This window comes from Eucyclogobius newberryi, unplaced genomic scaffold, assembly GCF_026437365.1.
Source record: "Eucyclogobius newberryi isolate DKJ021-1_F unplaced genomic scaffold, fEucNew1.0.hap1 SCAF_15, whole genome shotgun sequence".
Taxonomy (NCBI): Eukaryota; Metazoa; Chordata; class Actinopteri; order Gobiiformes; family Gobiidae; genus Eucyclogobius; species Eucyclogobius newberryi.
The window spans coordinates 26,976,862-26,992,224 of record NW_027315779.1 but is presented as its reverse complement, the minus strand read 5'-3'; the positions used below and the strand labels follow the sequence as shown (position 1 = coordinate 26,992,224).

The following is a 15,363-nucleotide window of genomic DNA, read 5'->3' as shown; positions in this document are numbered from 1 at the left end:
CATTTCTGATGGATTTAAATATGTATATTGATACAATTAAATATATTGATGACAAGAAAAACAATGAACTGTTCCACAAATGTGTTTTTCTTTTGCCTTTTAGTTTTCTTATGTACACATTTAATTATCTGTGTTTATCAATTCTGAATATCATATGTTAATGTGATATGTTGATTTTCTGTCAATTGATATCGTGAATAATAATGATGATGAAAAAAGGCTCGGACAGCGCCTCTAACGTTGACGCAGTACACACTCCATACCGGACGATGGCGATAATGCGCTTTAGTAGCGTGACAACCACTATCACTTACACTAGTATAAGAAGAAGCACGTTTTGTGCTACTCACAAAACTATATGTGAAAATGTCCAAAGATCAAACTCTGAGAACTTTGGTGACTGCGTGTCTGACTGCGACTGCAGAAAGAACGATAGTGGAGAATGAGGAGGAACTGTGTGACTCTAAACAGGAGAACCAGAGGAAACAGGAGCTGCTGGACTCGGCTCTGAAAGCTCTGAGCCCGACGGTCGTGCTGAACAGACACGGTGAGTCTTGTTCATGAGCCTAAGTCTTATGAGCTGCATGAAGTCTTCTGTATTCTAGCCACGATGTGTTCGTGTTGTCAGCAAGAACGTTGCTGGCAACACGGAAAGTGCGGACTTCGGGAGAACGTGAGCACGCAGCCCGAGGAGGAGAAATAGAACACGCGTGCTCGATGCTAATGAGCGGCTAGCCTAGCTAGCTCCAAGCCCCCAGGACCAAAGATGGCGTCCCATTCAAGGCAATGCATGGGTCTATTATACATGGATCTATTATACATGGATCTATTATACATGGATCTATTATACATGGATCTATTATACAAGGATCTGTTATACAAGGATCTGTTATACAAGGATCTGTTATACAAGGATTTATTATACATGGATCTATTATACATGGATCTATTATGCTTGGATCTATTATACTTAGGGATGCAGACCTAAACCCACATTCAGGTTCAAGTCCGGATTCAAATCCAGAGGTTTAGGTTCAGGTCCGGACCTAATGAGTCCGGCTGAACATTGCTGCCATTTTTGCATAATGTTATAACAACATAACACAAGCTACTTGGCTCAATTAAGTTGAAGACACATGAACAAGGACGACTATCAAACACAAGGCTTAACTGCAGAGTGCAATAAACTCAACTTGTCTGGTTTATTCACTGTTTATTAACAGAAGTTACAACTTACAAATCACAAGATACGAGCTAACACACATTCATGTGTTTTACTAGAGGAACAACTTCCGAACAAGAGCAAGTTGAGTATTGGTATTGGGGCGGCTGTTTCAGCTGATACTATGTTTGTCCAGTGTATCACTGGTTTGACTGGGCTGTTCCCACATTTGAAGTTTAATGCCTTTAGATACATTTCCACTCTTTAATTTTGCAGATCCATTGGCATCAAAGTCATGTAAAAACCTTCAAAAACTAGCATAACAGTCAACTAGAACCACTATAAATCAATCAACTTAGCAGTATCAAAAATAGAATATGAAAATATTTTACACTACACACAATACATCATATTAACAGCATTAAACACAAGACCATATTTAACAACTGTAGAATACAAATACTTTTACATAGTATACTCTCCAATTAATGAATCCAGCAATTAAACAATATTACTTTGACTTAGTATTTACTTAGATTTATAAATATGTATATTGCACATTAACCCACCTAAATAAATGCTACATCACACCACAACATAAGTTATTTTATTCATATTGTAGCGACCCTAGTCTCTAGTGCGTGTGGTCTCTGGGGCGGAGCTAAGAGCGGCTCTGGAGACGAGGTAGTTTTTGATGTTCCTGTTCCATCACCATGGTTACGGCCAACAGTAACCAACTCTGTTCAAGAAATAAAGTGACAACTTGTGAGCACTAAACCAGCATTACTGACCTGAGCGAGAAGTTACAATATTTACACCCAAACCAAAGCACAACCCGCTCCTTTAACGTCTTAAACTAACTCACGGAGCGGCACAAGCGGCGACGCACGCGGCGGCTTAAAACGGTTCAATTAAGCCAGCGATCTTCCCGAAGGTTCGGTCTCACGCGTCTTTAAACTCATTGCGCCGGCTTCAACTTCTGCCGCGGGGAAGACGCGTGCGTCGCTGATGGCTCCGGGCCATTGACAGCGATGTCAGTGTTTACGTCTTTTCCAGCGCGAATTTTGCGATCTATGGAAGGTTTAGGATGGTTTAGATTCTAGAACGTAAAGGATATAGAATGTGAGTGGTAGATTTTTAATGAGTCCTTAACCGAATCAACAGGGTTTCGGGTTTTTTGGACCTGAACCGAAACGTTTTTACAAGTCCGGATCCGGTCCGTCGTAGCGGTACGCATCCCTAATTATACTTGGATCTATTATACGTGGATCTATTATACGTGGATCTATTATAGCGCAAAGTACAAACTGTATAATACTTCATTCAACATTTTAACAACTGCACGGTTTGAGATAGAGTTAGGTCCCCACTGGCTTTTATGTTCAGTATGATATGAAGAGTAAGTGCCTAATTTTAACTGTTGATGACAAAGTACATGTTTTAATCCCATTCAAAATGCCTGTAATCCAAAACACATGTAAGTCTATGAAAGTGTTTGTCATGTTGCCATGGTAACATGCTTGCAGCTAGATGCATGCTGTCATTGGCTTGTTTGTTTAAAATGGCAAGAAATTACCAGACCAAATGAAAAGAACGACATGATTTAAGTGAAGCCACTGCTGAATTTGAACCCTGGTCCCCTGCATCCCAACTCAACGTTCTACCTGTTGCGCTAACTATTTAGTGATCTCATGATGCATTTTTAAAAGATTAAAAGATCCGGGGCTTTTGGACAAAGATCTGGGACTCAAGCCCCAAACCCAGGGCCTGGCTTCGCCCATGAGTTAAGCTATTCAATAGTCAAACCAATGCGTAGCCAAAAGCTAACGTTAGCATAGCATAGCGTAGAGCTAACAGCAGCACCCATAGGAATGCATGGTTAGCAGTTAATGTCGAGCTAATGCTAAGCTATTAAATGAATGGAGTTTATCTAGCGCTGAATTAGCATTTAGTAAATAAACACTCAAAGCTATAAAAACTCAAGCTCGTGTAATTTTTTCAAATTCTGCCTGGTCTCAGATTACCTCCTTATAAATATTTTCAGTTGTCTACAATAAATAAATAGTCTTTTTATGAATTTGTAAAAATCAAATTTGGAGAGGGCGCTAGAGAGCCATTTTATTAGCTAGCCACTACATTTGTATATCATGGCGTTCAGCTTTGAAATCTCCCAAAATGCTACAGCAAAACTTTCCAAAAAAAAAAATGTTTAAGAAATGTAGATTTTTAAAATTATTTCCAGAAATCGCAATTTTGTTTTAAAATTCACGATGACCATGCCACAAAACGTATCAGCTTCAGAATTCAAACACTACTTTGCTCATGGGTTTTGTGTCTTGTGGCCAAGTTTGAAGTGATTTCGATCTAAACTGTAAGAGAAAATGCCAAATGTACGACGAGGTGCACTTTTGTCAGCGCCTCGTTTATCCAATATGGCCGACTTCCTGTATGACTTAGGGCGGGGTCATAATATTATTTTTTTACATGTCCTCCCATGAACTATTTTTTGGAGCGAGCATCATATTTTTACGGCCACTTTTTTGGCGTCGGGCTCCCATTGGCCCCATGTTATTTGATTTTTGAGGTTCACGAAACCATCCATCCATTTTCTACCGCTTGTTCCCTTTCGGGGTCGCGGTTCACGAAACCTTCACTCAAAATTAGAGCTCACAGAGTTCTAATTTTCGATACCACTCACGAGCATATCCGTCTTTGTTTAGTACACGATTTTTGCGTTTTTCTAGCCCCCGGTACCAATTATGATAAGTCCCTCGCCGGGACGATACGCGTCCTTCGGCTCGGGCCTAGTAATAAACAGTACACAAAAGACTCAAACTCCTCTTAATAAGACAGTCTCATATTGTAGCTTTAAAACTCGACTCAAACTGTGCTTGAATCAAACCAGACGTGTGATAATTGTCTTGTGTTGTATTAATCTTCTATTTGTATGTTGTATTGTTTTATACCTGCCTTAGGACTGCAGATCAAATTATATTTGTAGCTATAATCAGATGTGTTCATTATTCTTATTAAATACATTAACAAAAGCATGAGTTTTGCATTTATTAAAGATTGACATATACAAAAATGACACACAAGGAAACTGAATACAATTAAATATTGTAAAATCTGGACTTTCCCGGGTAAACTCTATGTAACAGAATTTATGATTATGTTTTATATTTCTCATTTGATAAATATCCAAACCTAAAACAATACAAAAAATGATAAGGGCGACAATATTACACCTCTAAATGAGCAAATGTTATTTGTCAATTCAGACTTTTTATCTTAACACTTGTTATAATTCTCTTCAATATCAGACCTTTACAACTAGGGTGACCAGACGTCGCCGATTTACCCGGAAAAGTCCAGATTTTGCAATTTACGTCCCGTGTCCCGGTGCATTTCTCCTAAACCAGTCATTTGTCCCGGTTTTGCACAGGCTTAGTCCCGTGTGTCCCGGTTTAATGTCTGCTGGGGCGCAAATGATAACGAGAAGCAGCCAAAGCGCCGATAGTGCTCCGTGCTGAAAACGTGATCTCTTTGGTCAGTGTGCATGTCAATCACAACAGTTACCATAGTAGCCCTTGCACTATGAACCAATTAGAAATCTCAACTGTCCTCCACATGTTTCTAACTCAATGCTGATTGGCCCATGGCACTGACATTAGACGTTTGCACACAAAAAGTAAAGGGATAACTTACAGGCTCAGCTACAGTTGTTCTTCAACATGCTGAAATAGAAAATCAAGATTAACAAAAGAACTCCTGGAGCAAAACACATTTCTCAGACACGTAGCAGGTAATGAATGTGCTGCTTTTTGTACACGTTAAGTGTGAGTTTTCTGTTTCTCACGGAGGAAAACCCAACATTCAAGCCCATGTCAAGACTAGCAAACAAATGAGATGGGAACAAGCGAGGAGTAGCTCAGTCAACTCTTGACAACTCAAGGCGCAAAACATACAACAACACTACACAAAGTATTTTCTCTATTATGAACAACACTTGGACTGATGAGAGAAACAAGTGGATTTTCATGACAGTTGCTCAGAGTTCAATGCAAGGGTTATTGAAAAGCCCGGTCTACTTAAAAAGATACGCGCCATCTTAAAATACTAAAGTTAGAGTAAGCTACTGTTGTTTTATGCATGTTTTAATGCACCGTGGTTTTGATTATTAAAACATGTTGAAAAAAATGTAACTACTTTTGTCGATCAATCGATCGATCTGTTCTGCGCACGCTGTAGAATAAACACCAGATTTATTTAGTCTCAAAGTAGTGTTGATCTGAAGTTCTATCGTTTCTCACTCATTCGCGCGGAGCGGCGCAGCGCGGAGCAGACAGCTGTGGGGCACACACTACGTCACGGGTGGGCGGTGCACACACGCGCTCTGAGACTACGTCACGGGTTGGACGGGGGAGCCAGATCGCTCTTCGCAAGGGTGGGGGCGAATATCAAACCAAGCCGTTTGCATTTCCGGGTTGGTGAGGGGGTCCAAGGTCTGGGTGATATTTCTTAACTATTATGTTAAGGGTGTTGCACAACCCTTACTATTATCAATTATACACTTAGGATAGACTACGAAACGTGAAAAAAAGTATGTTATGGCACCTTTTAATACCAAAAGCATTTTTATTTTAAAACTGCTCACACACTGCCAGTACTGAAACTGGAAGTATAAAATGTAAACGTTGAGCATTTTTCAAAAAAAATAAAAAAAAATAATTAAAGGTGGAATGGAAGATTTTTTTTTATCATATTTCCTCGTGGCGTGGATAAATCATTTGTCCTGCCACGTATCAATCATAAAACGCACCTACCGCTCACCTGCAGCCGCGTGCGGTTCGTCCCCACGTTTCCGCGTGCCTAAGCGCATGGATCTGTCATAATATAGTTCCCTCTGTACGGGGCAAAATGAAGACGGAGAAAGACAGTTCGAGCTGACGCAGAAGTGGACAGAAATCTACTGGAGACGAGCGATGCGCTCCGTTGCGCTAATAAACAAACGCACGTGTGTGTTGTATCAGTCCGCACGGGGGAGTGCTTCCAACTGCGTTCTCAAATCGCCGAAAAATCATCCATTGCGCCTTTTTAAAATAAAAAAAAAAAAAGAAAAAAAAATCTTTGGACGTACGAATCGATAATCGGTCATTAATATGCGGATCAATTAAAAATCGGAAAATCGTTTTTTTTTCAACCTCTAGTTTTTCTCTTACTTTGGAATAGCAGTTATTTCTGAGAAGGACATGGAATCACTAAGTCACATGCCCCACGTTGGTCTCTTGATGTTGTTCAGATCTGTGTTTTGCGCCCTCCTGCTGCTGTTTTGAGCACAGGTTTTTTACCTTCACCAAGTCACCAGAAGAGTCTCCCAGGAACAAAAACCCATGCCATGTTTTCTCTTCTTGAATTCCACACAGATTTGGTGTACAAGGTTGTGGTCCGAGCTGCCCAGGGGAGAGAGGGGGGAAGAAGAATAAGCCTCTTTGGTGTTGGCAAAAAACAAGTCCAATGTTCTATTGTTTCTGGTGGGGCAGGTAACATACTGGGTGTATGTTGGTAGAACAGAAGAGTGAGAAGTGTGGTTAAAGTCACCAGAGACGAGGAAGAGAGCCTGTGGGTGCTGTGTTTGTAGCCTACAAGTGCAGGAGAGCAGTGCTTCACAAGCATATTCAGCATTGGCAGACGGGGCCACATAGACTGCGATCAAAATCACATGTGAGAACTCCCGGGGCAGATAATATGGCCTCATGCCAATAGCCAATAGTTCAATATCCTTGTTACATAGCTGCTCCCTCACTGTGCAGTGTTCGGATTTGCACCAGCTCGTGTTTACATACACAGCCAGACCTCCACCTCTTTTCTTCCCGCATTCTCTCGTTCTGTCCGCCGGCAGCAGATGAAAATTGTCCAAACCTACAATAGTCTGGCATTTCTGCTGTTAACCAGGTCTCTGTGAGAATCAAGACACTGCTGTCCCTATAAATCCTCTGGGACCACATGAGGCTCGCTATTTCCGTCATTTTATTTTGAAGAGACCTCACGTTACCCATGACTACGGCGGGAACCGGCTTTCTGTTTCCTTCTCTCTTCTCTCGGAGTTTACGTCCAGCCCTTCTGCTTCTCTGCGTTTTCCTTAGGATGTTCGCCGGAATAACGTGACGATCTCTGGGTAAGACGACGGTTCTCCGCAGTTTCATGAGTTCCTCCTTTGTGTAAACACGCACCGGCGCCGGCCGGGGGGGCCGGGGGGGGGGCTCGGAGCCGAGGCACATCACGACGACACGACGAAAACACTCAATCCAGCCGAACAAAGTCAAACAGTTGAATTAAAAACGATTCCAGCACGTGTCCCTATCGTACAGTAAGATAGAAAAAAATATTTACAAAATACAGAAGATAAAGCACAATAAGTGTGAGAAAAGAGCGGAGCGTTTACACCGGGCTGCCAGCTGTACCGGCGCCTTTCTGACGATACAATTCTCTTAACTCATCCAGATTGTCTGAAATATGTAGTTTGGTCTCACCGACGCGTGCTCCGTCCCGTCCTCCCGCTTTCATCTCCTTTATTTCACGCATCATAAGGGCCAACTGCTGTAAAGTCATGTCCTCTCCTCCTTCCGACGGGGAAGAGCCCACGTCAGGACCTGTTAGCCATGTCAACTTTGAATGTTTAGCTCCTGTAGCGTTACCTCTCTTGAGTTTTGTGTTTACTCATTTTTGTGTGTAGTCTGCTTGAGAGTGTTTTCTTTACTTTTTTTTGTCAAATTACCCAGCTCAAAAGACGTGTCTGCGTAAAGACTCTTTTAAAGAGTTAACACATTTATTCCTTCATTGTGTCCTGCAGGTGTCCAGCTCCCCTCTCTGAGTCCTGGTCCTGATCTGAAACGGGAAATCCCAGAGACTCTACTGATTAAAGAGGAGCCAGAAGAACAGAGCATCAAACAGGAGGAAGAACAGAGCATCAAACAGGAGGAAGAGCAGAACATCAAACAGGAGGAAGAGCAGAACATCAAACAGGAGGAAGAGCAGCTGCAAATGTGAGTCTCAAACACTTTTACAAACATGTAGATTTGTTGTTTTCTTCTATGAATTAAGTTAATTTCCAGTGGCTATTTTAAGTGTCTTTTTTTGTTTTTAAACATTGTGTAATTTAATTCCTTTGTTAAAAAAAAGGCTTTATTTGACAGGATAGTTGTAGCGTGGAATGGGGGTACAGACTAGGGATGTCAAGAGTAACCTTTTTTTCAATAACCACGAATATTAATGGCCACGGTAGGTCATTGGTCGGGTTTTTGGAGCCTACAGTATACTGCAGAAATGTGTCCAGGCACATCACGAGTCACTGGCGGCGTGCGCACACTTGTGTGTATTAGACCAACAATAGTCAACAAGCCCGATTTGTTCATATTTATATAGTTATATATTGTATGGCGTACACGTGACTGTGGATAAAGCGCTAAGCTAATGTTCCATTGAGCTAATACGTTTGTTGAATCAACTTCAGTTGTTTACAAGCCCTGACTCTGCTGAGCTGGGTCAGGGCGTCATGCTCAAACGCCCCGCAGAACGCTCCTAGTACATCACTAAGCGGTGTACAGATCTATAATGACAGATGACTCGTGTTGATCTCAGCGCTGTGTGCTCCTGCTGCTGTTGGCTTCTGTGTGCATGCCTTTTTCACTGTGTGAAACTAATTGCATAGATGATAAAACGTATTATTATTACATGATTTGAGGGGACAATGCACTTGAATGTACATTTATGTAAATGTGCCAGTATTAGCTATGAAGCTGTACATCCCAGGCAAGGTGCAAAAATGATCTTAATTTCAAGATTTCTATTACTTACTATATCTTCTTCAGAAAGTTCACATTTCACTAAACCATCACCACAATCACAGCACACAATTGTTAAATGTAATCTTTTGGTATTTGTTTGATCTAATGGCTCGTCGGCTTAGGGGGCTCAAGCCTCGGATGTCATTCCAAAAAACCTGGATTTTTTTTTTTGTCTTAAAAAAAGGGTAATTTGCAGAATATAATAAAATCCCCATATCGATAAATTATTTAACTACAGTAATGTGCTTCTTCTCAGCTTAATTTAAGCTTAATTTAAGCATAATTCCAGTTACTGGTTGGTTTAGCTCAGCAGGTAAAGCGATACATGGGGTGTGGGCGATGCGGGATCAAGACCCACACTGCAGATTTCACAGTTTGTAGTGTTTGTTATAGAGATTATATTCAACAGCAGCAGTTTGATGTGAAAATGTGTCATTTGTGCAAAGCTGAGGTTGAGCCTCTCCTCTGCACCGATCCCTGCTCTGAGCACTGATTGGCTGCTCTGGCTGTCCATCTGAAATGCTCTTCTCCATCTCTGATTGGATGCTGGCTCTGCTTACCTGCTGAACTTGCGTGTGATTGGCTCCATGTAGAAAGTGGGTGAGAGCGTAGCAAGTGTGGGATCTTTACAGCAGACTAACTCTAACTTGGAATAGATAACGAAATGAAAACAACATGATTGTTCAAACATGAATTAGTTGTGGTCGTCAGTGTAGCAGTGGCTCAGAGGGTTTTATTAATCTACAAAGCTTAAGCAGAGCAACTACAGGACAAACGGGAACTCATTGAGGCAAAGGGCAAACTGAATTTTACTTCCTACAAAAATAATACAAATTACATTATATCTGAAGGAGCAGTGCAAAATGCACACCTGCTCAAATCATTTATCAATCATAATGTAAAAGACTGTTGCTTAAAAAAAATATGACTCAAGTAAAAGTGTAGTGTCAGCTAGTTACTCAAAACTTGAAAAAACTTGAAAAAAGTTACTCTAGTACATGTAACTAAATACTACCGCTTCTGCTGTTGTCAGTGTTCTCGCTGGGCTGAGGTTGAAGGTATTGGGTATTAACCCAGGTATTAATATTATTATTATTATTAGTATTAAGATGCTTTTCGCTCGGTGAGCCTACGGCGCTCACACAGTGATCTTATACCTGGCAGTATCTTTTGAGCATGGCGGTGACCAGCTGAAGCACGGTGGCCATGCTATAACCCCTCTGTGAGAACACTGGTTCTGTTCAGTTTTCTGGAGGGAGGACCCCTGCTTTCAGGGAATACAGTATTGGAGGCACTCACTACATCATATCAGGCTGAATGAGCAATGACCCCCCTCTTTCTTTTTGGGCTAAGACCCAGATGGCTGCTGCATATTGTGCCTGCTTTATAATGGTTTGATTATATTTAAACCCTGTAATCTTTTTTTGTTATTTTCTGCTCCCTCCCTGAGTCCAGTGCTGTCTGTGTGAAGACAGAAGAATCGTCTCTGCTCCAACAGCCCAAAGAAGAGGAAACACAGGGAGAGGACTTCAGCTCAGAGACTGAGGGAGACACAGAGCACTCTTGTGACACTAACCGTGATGAAGACTGGAGAGCTCCACTCAGAGGTTCAGCTGCACAGAAGAAGACAGAGGCTGATGGAGAACACTACAACCAAATCCAGATCAGACACGCAAGCACAGCTGTACAAAAATCAGTTCTATCCCCCAAATACAAGTCTGCACCAGAGACTAATGTAAACAATGCAGGAACGTCAAGAACAGCCAAAGGAGCTGAGAAGAAGAAACACCAGTGCTCTGTTTGTAAAAAGAGATTTTTGTCTAAACCGTATTTGAATAGACACATTAAAATGACAATACACACAGGAGATAAACCTTTCAGCTGTTCAATCTGTAAGAAAAACTATTCCCATATTGGTCGTCTTGCAGAACACATGAGAATACACACAGGTAAGAAACCTTTCAGATGTTGTATATGTAAGAAAAACTTTACCTTTAGACGTTATCTTACACAACACATGAGAATACACACAAGCGAGAAACCTTTCAGATGTTCAGTGTGCAGTAAAACATTTGGCCTAAAGTGTTATTTTGCAAAACACATGAGAAATCACACAGGTGAGAAGCCTTTCAGCTGTTCAATCTGTAATAACACATTTGTATGTAGGAGTTCCCTTAAAACGCATATGATAACCCACACAGGTGAGAAGCCTTTCAGCTGTTCTGACTGTAATAAAACATTTGCATGCAGGGGTGCTCTTAAACTGCATATGAGAACACACACAGGTGAGAAGCCTTTCAGCTGTTCGGACTGTAATAAAACATTTGCATTCAGGGGTGCTCTTAAAGTGCATATGAGAACACACACAGGTGAGAAGCCTTTCAGCTGTTCAGACTGTATTAAAACATTTGCATACAGGGGTGTTCTTAAAGTGCATATGAGAACACACACAGGTGAGAAGCCTTTCAGCTGTTCAGACTGTAATAAAACATTTGTAAGCAGGAGTGCTCTTAAAGTGCATATGAGAAAACACACAGGTGAGAAGCCTTTCAGCTGTTCAGACTGTAATAAAACATTTGCATACAGGAGTGCTCTTACAGCGCATATGAGAACACACACAGGCGAGAAGCCTTTCAGCTGTTCAGACTGTAATAAAACATTTGCATACAGGAGTGCTCTTACAGCGCATATGAGAACACACACAGGCGAGAAGCCTTTCAGCTGTTCAATCTGTAATAAAACATTTGTAAAAAGGAGTTCTCTTGAAAAGCATATGATAACCCACACAGGCGAGAAGCCTTTCAGCTGCTCAGACTGTAATAAAACATTTGCATACAGGAACACTCTTGAAGTGCATATGAGAACACACACAGGTCAGAAGCCTTTCAGCTGTTCAGACTGTAATAAAACATTTTCCCGAAGGAGTACTCTTACAGTGCATATGAGAACACACACAGGTGAGAAGCCTTTCCGTTGTTCAGACTGTAATAAAACATTTTCTCAAAGTAGGTCTCTTAAAGTGCATATGAGAACACATACAGGAGAGAAGCCTTTCTGCTGTTCAATCTGTACAAAGCATTTTATCACTGAAAATCAGCTTGCAATACACATGAGAGAACACGTTATTTGTCTCCCATCTCTCGTGCTGAAATGCCAGCCTAAACAGGAACAACTGGAAAACCGTTTCATACTGACAACACATGAACAAAATCCAGCTGGAACTTGGCCTGTCGTGATAGTTTGTTTTGACAGAATAATGCCCTGAAAATATCTCGATAAACAATATTATTTAGCATTGCGTTTTACTGATGCAATAATTCTAGACAATAATTTCTACTTGTATCTTTCCTCAAAATAGATCAGTTCAACAATATCTCATTGTTTTTTTCATGTTAATTTGATGTAAAATACGAAACTGATCATGAGTTTTGTGAGGGAGGATTCTGCTTTTACACACTCAGAAAATCAGACGCACATGTTGTGCATGTTTTTACCTGCCGAATGATGAGTCGATATAGTCATTATCGTAACAGGCCGAGCTGAGACAGTGGTGGGAGTGACCACGGCTAATGTTTTCTCCCAAACAAGCCCACATAGGAAATGTCCATTTAGAAACAAATTTAAGCAAATGTGTTGTACAAAGTACAGAGACAAAGAATGCAAAAGTCCTGGGATGTAATTACATAATAACAATATGTTGAAGAAATTGCATGTGATATATGCAATCTATGCAAACCAATATGACAAAAAAGTGAAATAGAATATTGAAGGCAATGATATTTGTTATATAAAAACTTAATTCAAATGATGTAGGTAGTTGATGATAATGGTGACATATTACAGTGGCAGTTGGTTTTCTAACAGCATCTACTACATGGTCAGATGAAGATTATGTTTTCACTTGTTAACTATGTATTTTGTTGTTTACTCTTATCTGCATTTTATTGAAATGTTTTATGGTTTGTTATGTTTTCTGTCATTATCAAAATAAAAAGGTATTTAATCAGTTTACTGAAAATAAAAAAGTGTCATCGTTGTGTTTCATGTTCTGTCCAAACAGTGATTTATGAACACAACTAATATTGTTTGTCTGTGGTCAAATACTCTGAGGGTAAATATACGTGCAGGACAGGTTAGACTCACTTCACTACAACATATTAACATACTCTTAAAGTTAATGTGAGAACAAGGTCAGCTCACCTGGATTCCAGCTACAGGCCAGAGTTTTGGAGTAACTTCTGAGTTGACAAAACCAAACCAATGCAAACTGAGTAACTTGTGCTGGTGTTGCTTGAAGCTGGACGTCAACGTTCTTTGTCAACACTGAGTGAAACCCAGATCCACTGACGGGACACTCACACCAAGAGTCACCTGAAAGACCAGCTCACATTCATTTCCACTGCCGGCTCGCGGAGGGAGGAGACCAGAGGAAGTGACGAGCGCAGCAGAGTTGAACTGAAGTCAACTTTATGAAAATTCAGAGCGATATCGCCGAGGCAACAGCCACTCAGTGAACACCTTTTGACAGACACTTGGGATTGGCTGAGGCACTAAACACTTTTTCGACAATTGTATTGAATTCAGGATATTTCATCACATTTGTTCCATTCCTTTAAAATACACTGTACATACAATATACACTTATACATGTCAAATGATCACAGTTCATATTTCTATTCCACCTTAAAGGTGACATAACATGCTTTCTTTCACGTTTCGTAGTCTATCCTAAGTGTATAATTGATAATAAGGGTTGTGCAACACCCTTAACTTAATAGTTAAGAAATATCACCCAGACCTTGGACCCCCTCACCAACCCGGAAATGCAGACGGCTTGGTTTGATATTCGACGCGTGCTTGCCCTTATGACGCGGTCTTGCCCCACCGCCCGTCAGTTTGGAGATTTGAGGAAAGGAGATAGTCTGTAATATAGCTAAACACTGCGGGAATCAATCAAAAAAACACTCTGGGCACATATATGAAGCACGAATAGCAATGTAAGAAGGTTATGGGACCTTTAATAATAAAAGTTTGAAGTTATCAAGAATGATCCGAAGTTGTTTCTGTCTTGGGTTAGGGTTTTATATATTATTATTATTTATTTATTTATTAATGTCTATTTTTACCAGAAGAGTCTCTAAGGTTTCACTTTCATACAAGTTTGTGCAGAAGGCGTGTAAACATTCATCGCTTCACTTTTTGTCTGTTCATTCCTGTTTGTTATAATTCCAGGTTGTAATAACTTCTGGAATACTTATGTGATCAAAGTCTCACCTAAAATACCAGGAATGCAGTACTACCATACCCAAATGATTGTTATTCTCAGTAAATATTAACGCATATAAAATGTACAAATACATTTAAAAAAATCTGATAAAATAATACTCTATATAACATCTTTCAATACAACTGTATAATCTCCTAATTTTGCAGATAATTGTACGTTTTTGTGATGATGAAATTGAAAATATCATCACAAAAACCCAAATATCTACAAAACCCCCAAATTTAACATTTCTGATACCATGGTCTTTAAAGTGTTCTTTGTATGTGTTTTCCTTTTGCCTTTTTGTTTTCTTATAAACACATTTTATTATCTCTGATTATCTCGATCCTAAATATCATATTTTGTTCACAGCGGCTCTGACCCTGACATGCAGCACAGGATCATGGGATATGTAGTCATCTCCATTTTTTTCCGCTGATGCGAGCACAGATCTAGTATTTTTGGTGGACTAGAAGGGGGAAATATGAAAATGACATTCTTTATTTTTAATTGTTTTAAATTAGACACATTTGTAATCATCAAATATTCTTAAAGCAGACCGTAAAACCTGGTCCTAAGTAGAAAAATGGTTAGAAACAGGCAATTGAGGCCCAGATAAAGGACAGTACAACAGCACAGCCAGCCGTTCCGAGTCCGACCCAACTAGTGAAAACGCGCCTTAGGGCCTTAAAGTGTGTTAACAGCGCGGAAGAGCAAAAAGTTCTCCTTAACAAAAAGGGGAGGCTCAAGCCAGTCCTGAAACACAATGAACTTGAAATGTATTAAATGACGTAAGTGATGGGTTTAAGAAACATACCTGTAGCCTTCTAGGGGTCAGACGGAGTGCAGATGATCCAAACAGCTAAATGACCTTTGCAACAACGTGATTGGCCAGACGGCGGATGCGCGTGTCACTACAAGTTTGCAGAAAGCGCGCAGATATGGGAACAAATCAATCTAAAAGTGATGTGTCCATCCCGGAGACACCTGTCATGCTGCAATGTCAAATAAATATGGGAAGGAATGTCTGGAATGCCTGCCAATGTGGTCCGATAAATTTGGATTTGGCTAGGTGTTTTTTATTTAGT

General features: G+C 40.4%; 1 protein-coding gene across 1 annotated transcript; it reads left to right on the top strand.

The window, feature by feature from the left end:
* The first annotated feature begins 349 nt into the window (after positions 1 to 349).
* Positions 350 to 12,846, top strand: LOC140360244 (uncharacterized). Its single transcript, XM_072445454.1, has 4 exons — positions 350 to 547; positions 8,016 to 8,124; positions 8,197 to 8,208; positions 10,465 to 12,846. Exons 1-4 carry the CDS (start codon positions 367 to 369, stop codon positions 12,272 to 12,274), a joined length of 2,112 nt encoding a protein of 703 aa, XP_072301555.1. The 5' UTR covers positions 350 to 366; the 3' UTR covers positions 12,275 to 12,846.
* Positions 12,847 to 15,363: the final 2,517 nt, after the last annotated feature.

Bases quoted from the DNA above. Each gene is read 5' to 3' on its own strand.
- LOC140360244 (XM_072445454.1), top strand. From the start codon at position 367: ATGTCCAAAGATCAAACTCTGAGAACTTTGGTGACTGCGTGTCTGACT. The intron at 548-8,015 runs GTGAGTCTTGTT...TGTGTCCTGCAG, and splicing joins GGTCGTGCTGAACAGACACG to GTGTCCAGCTCCCCTCTCTG.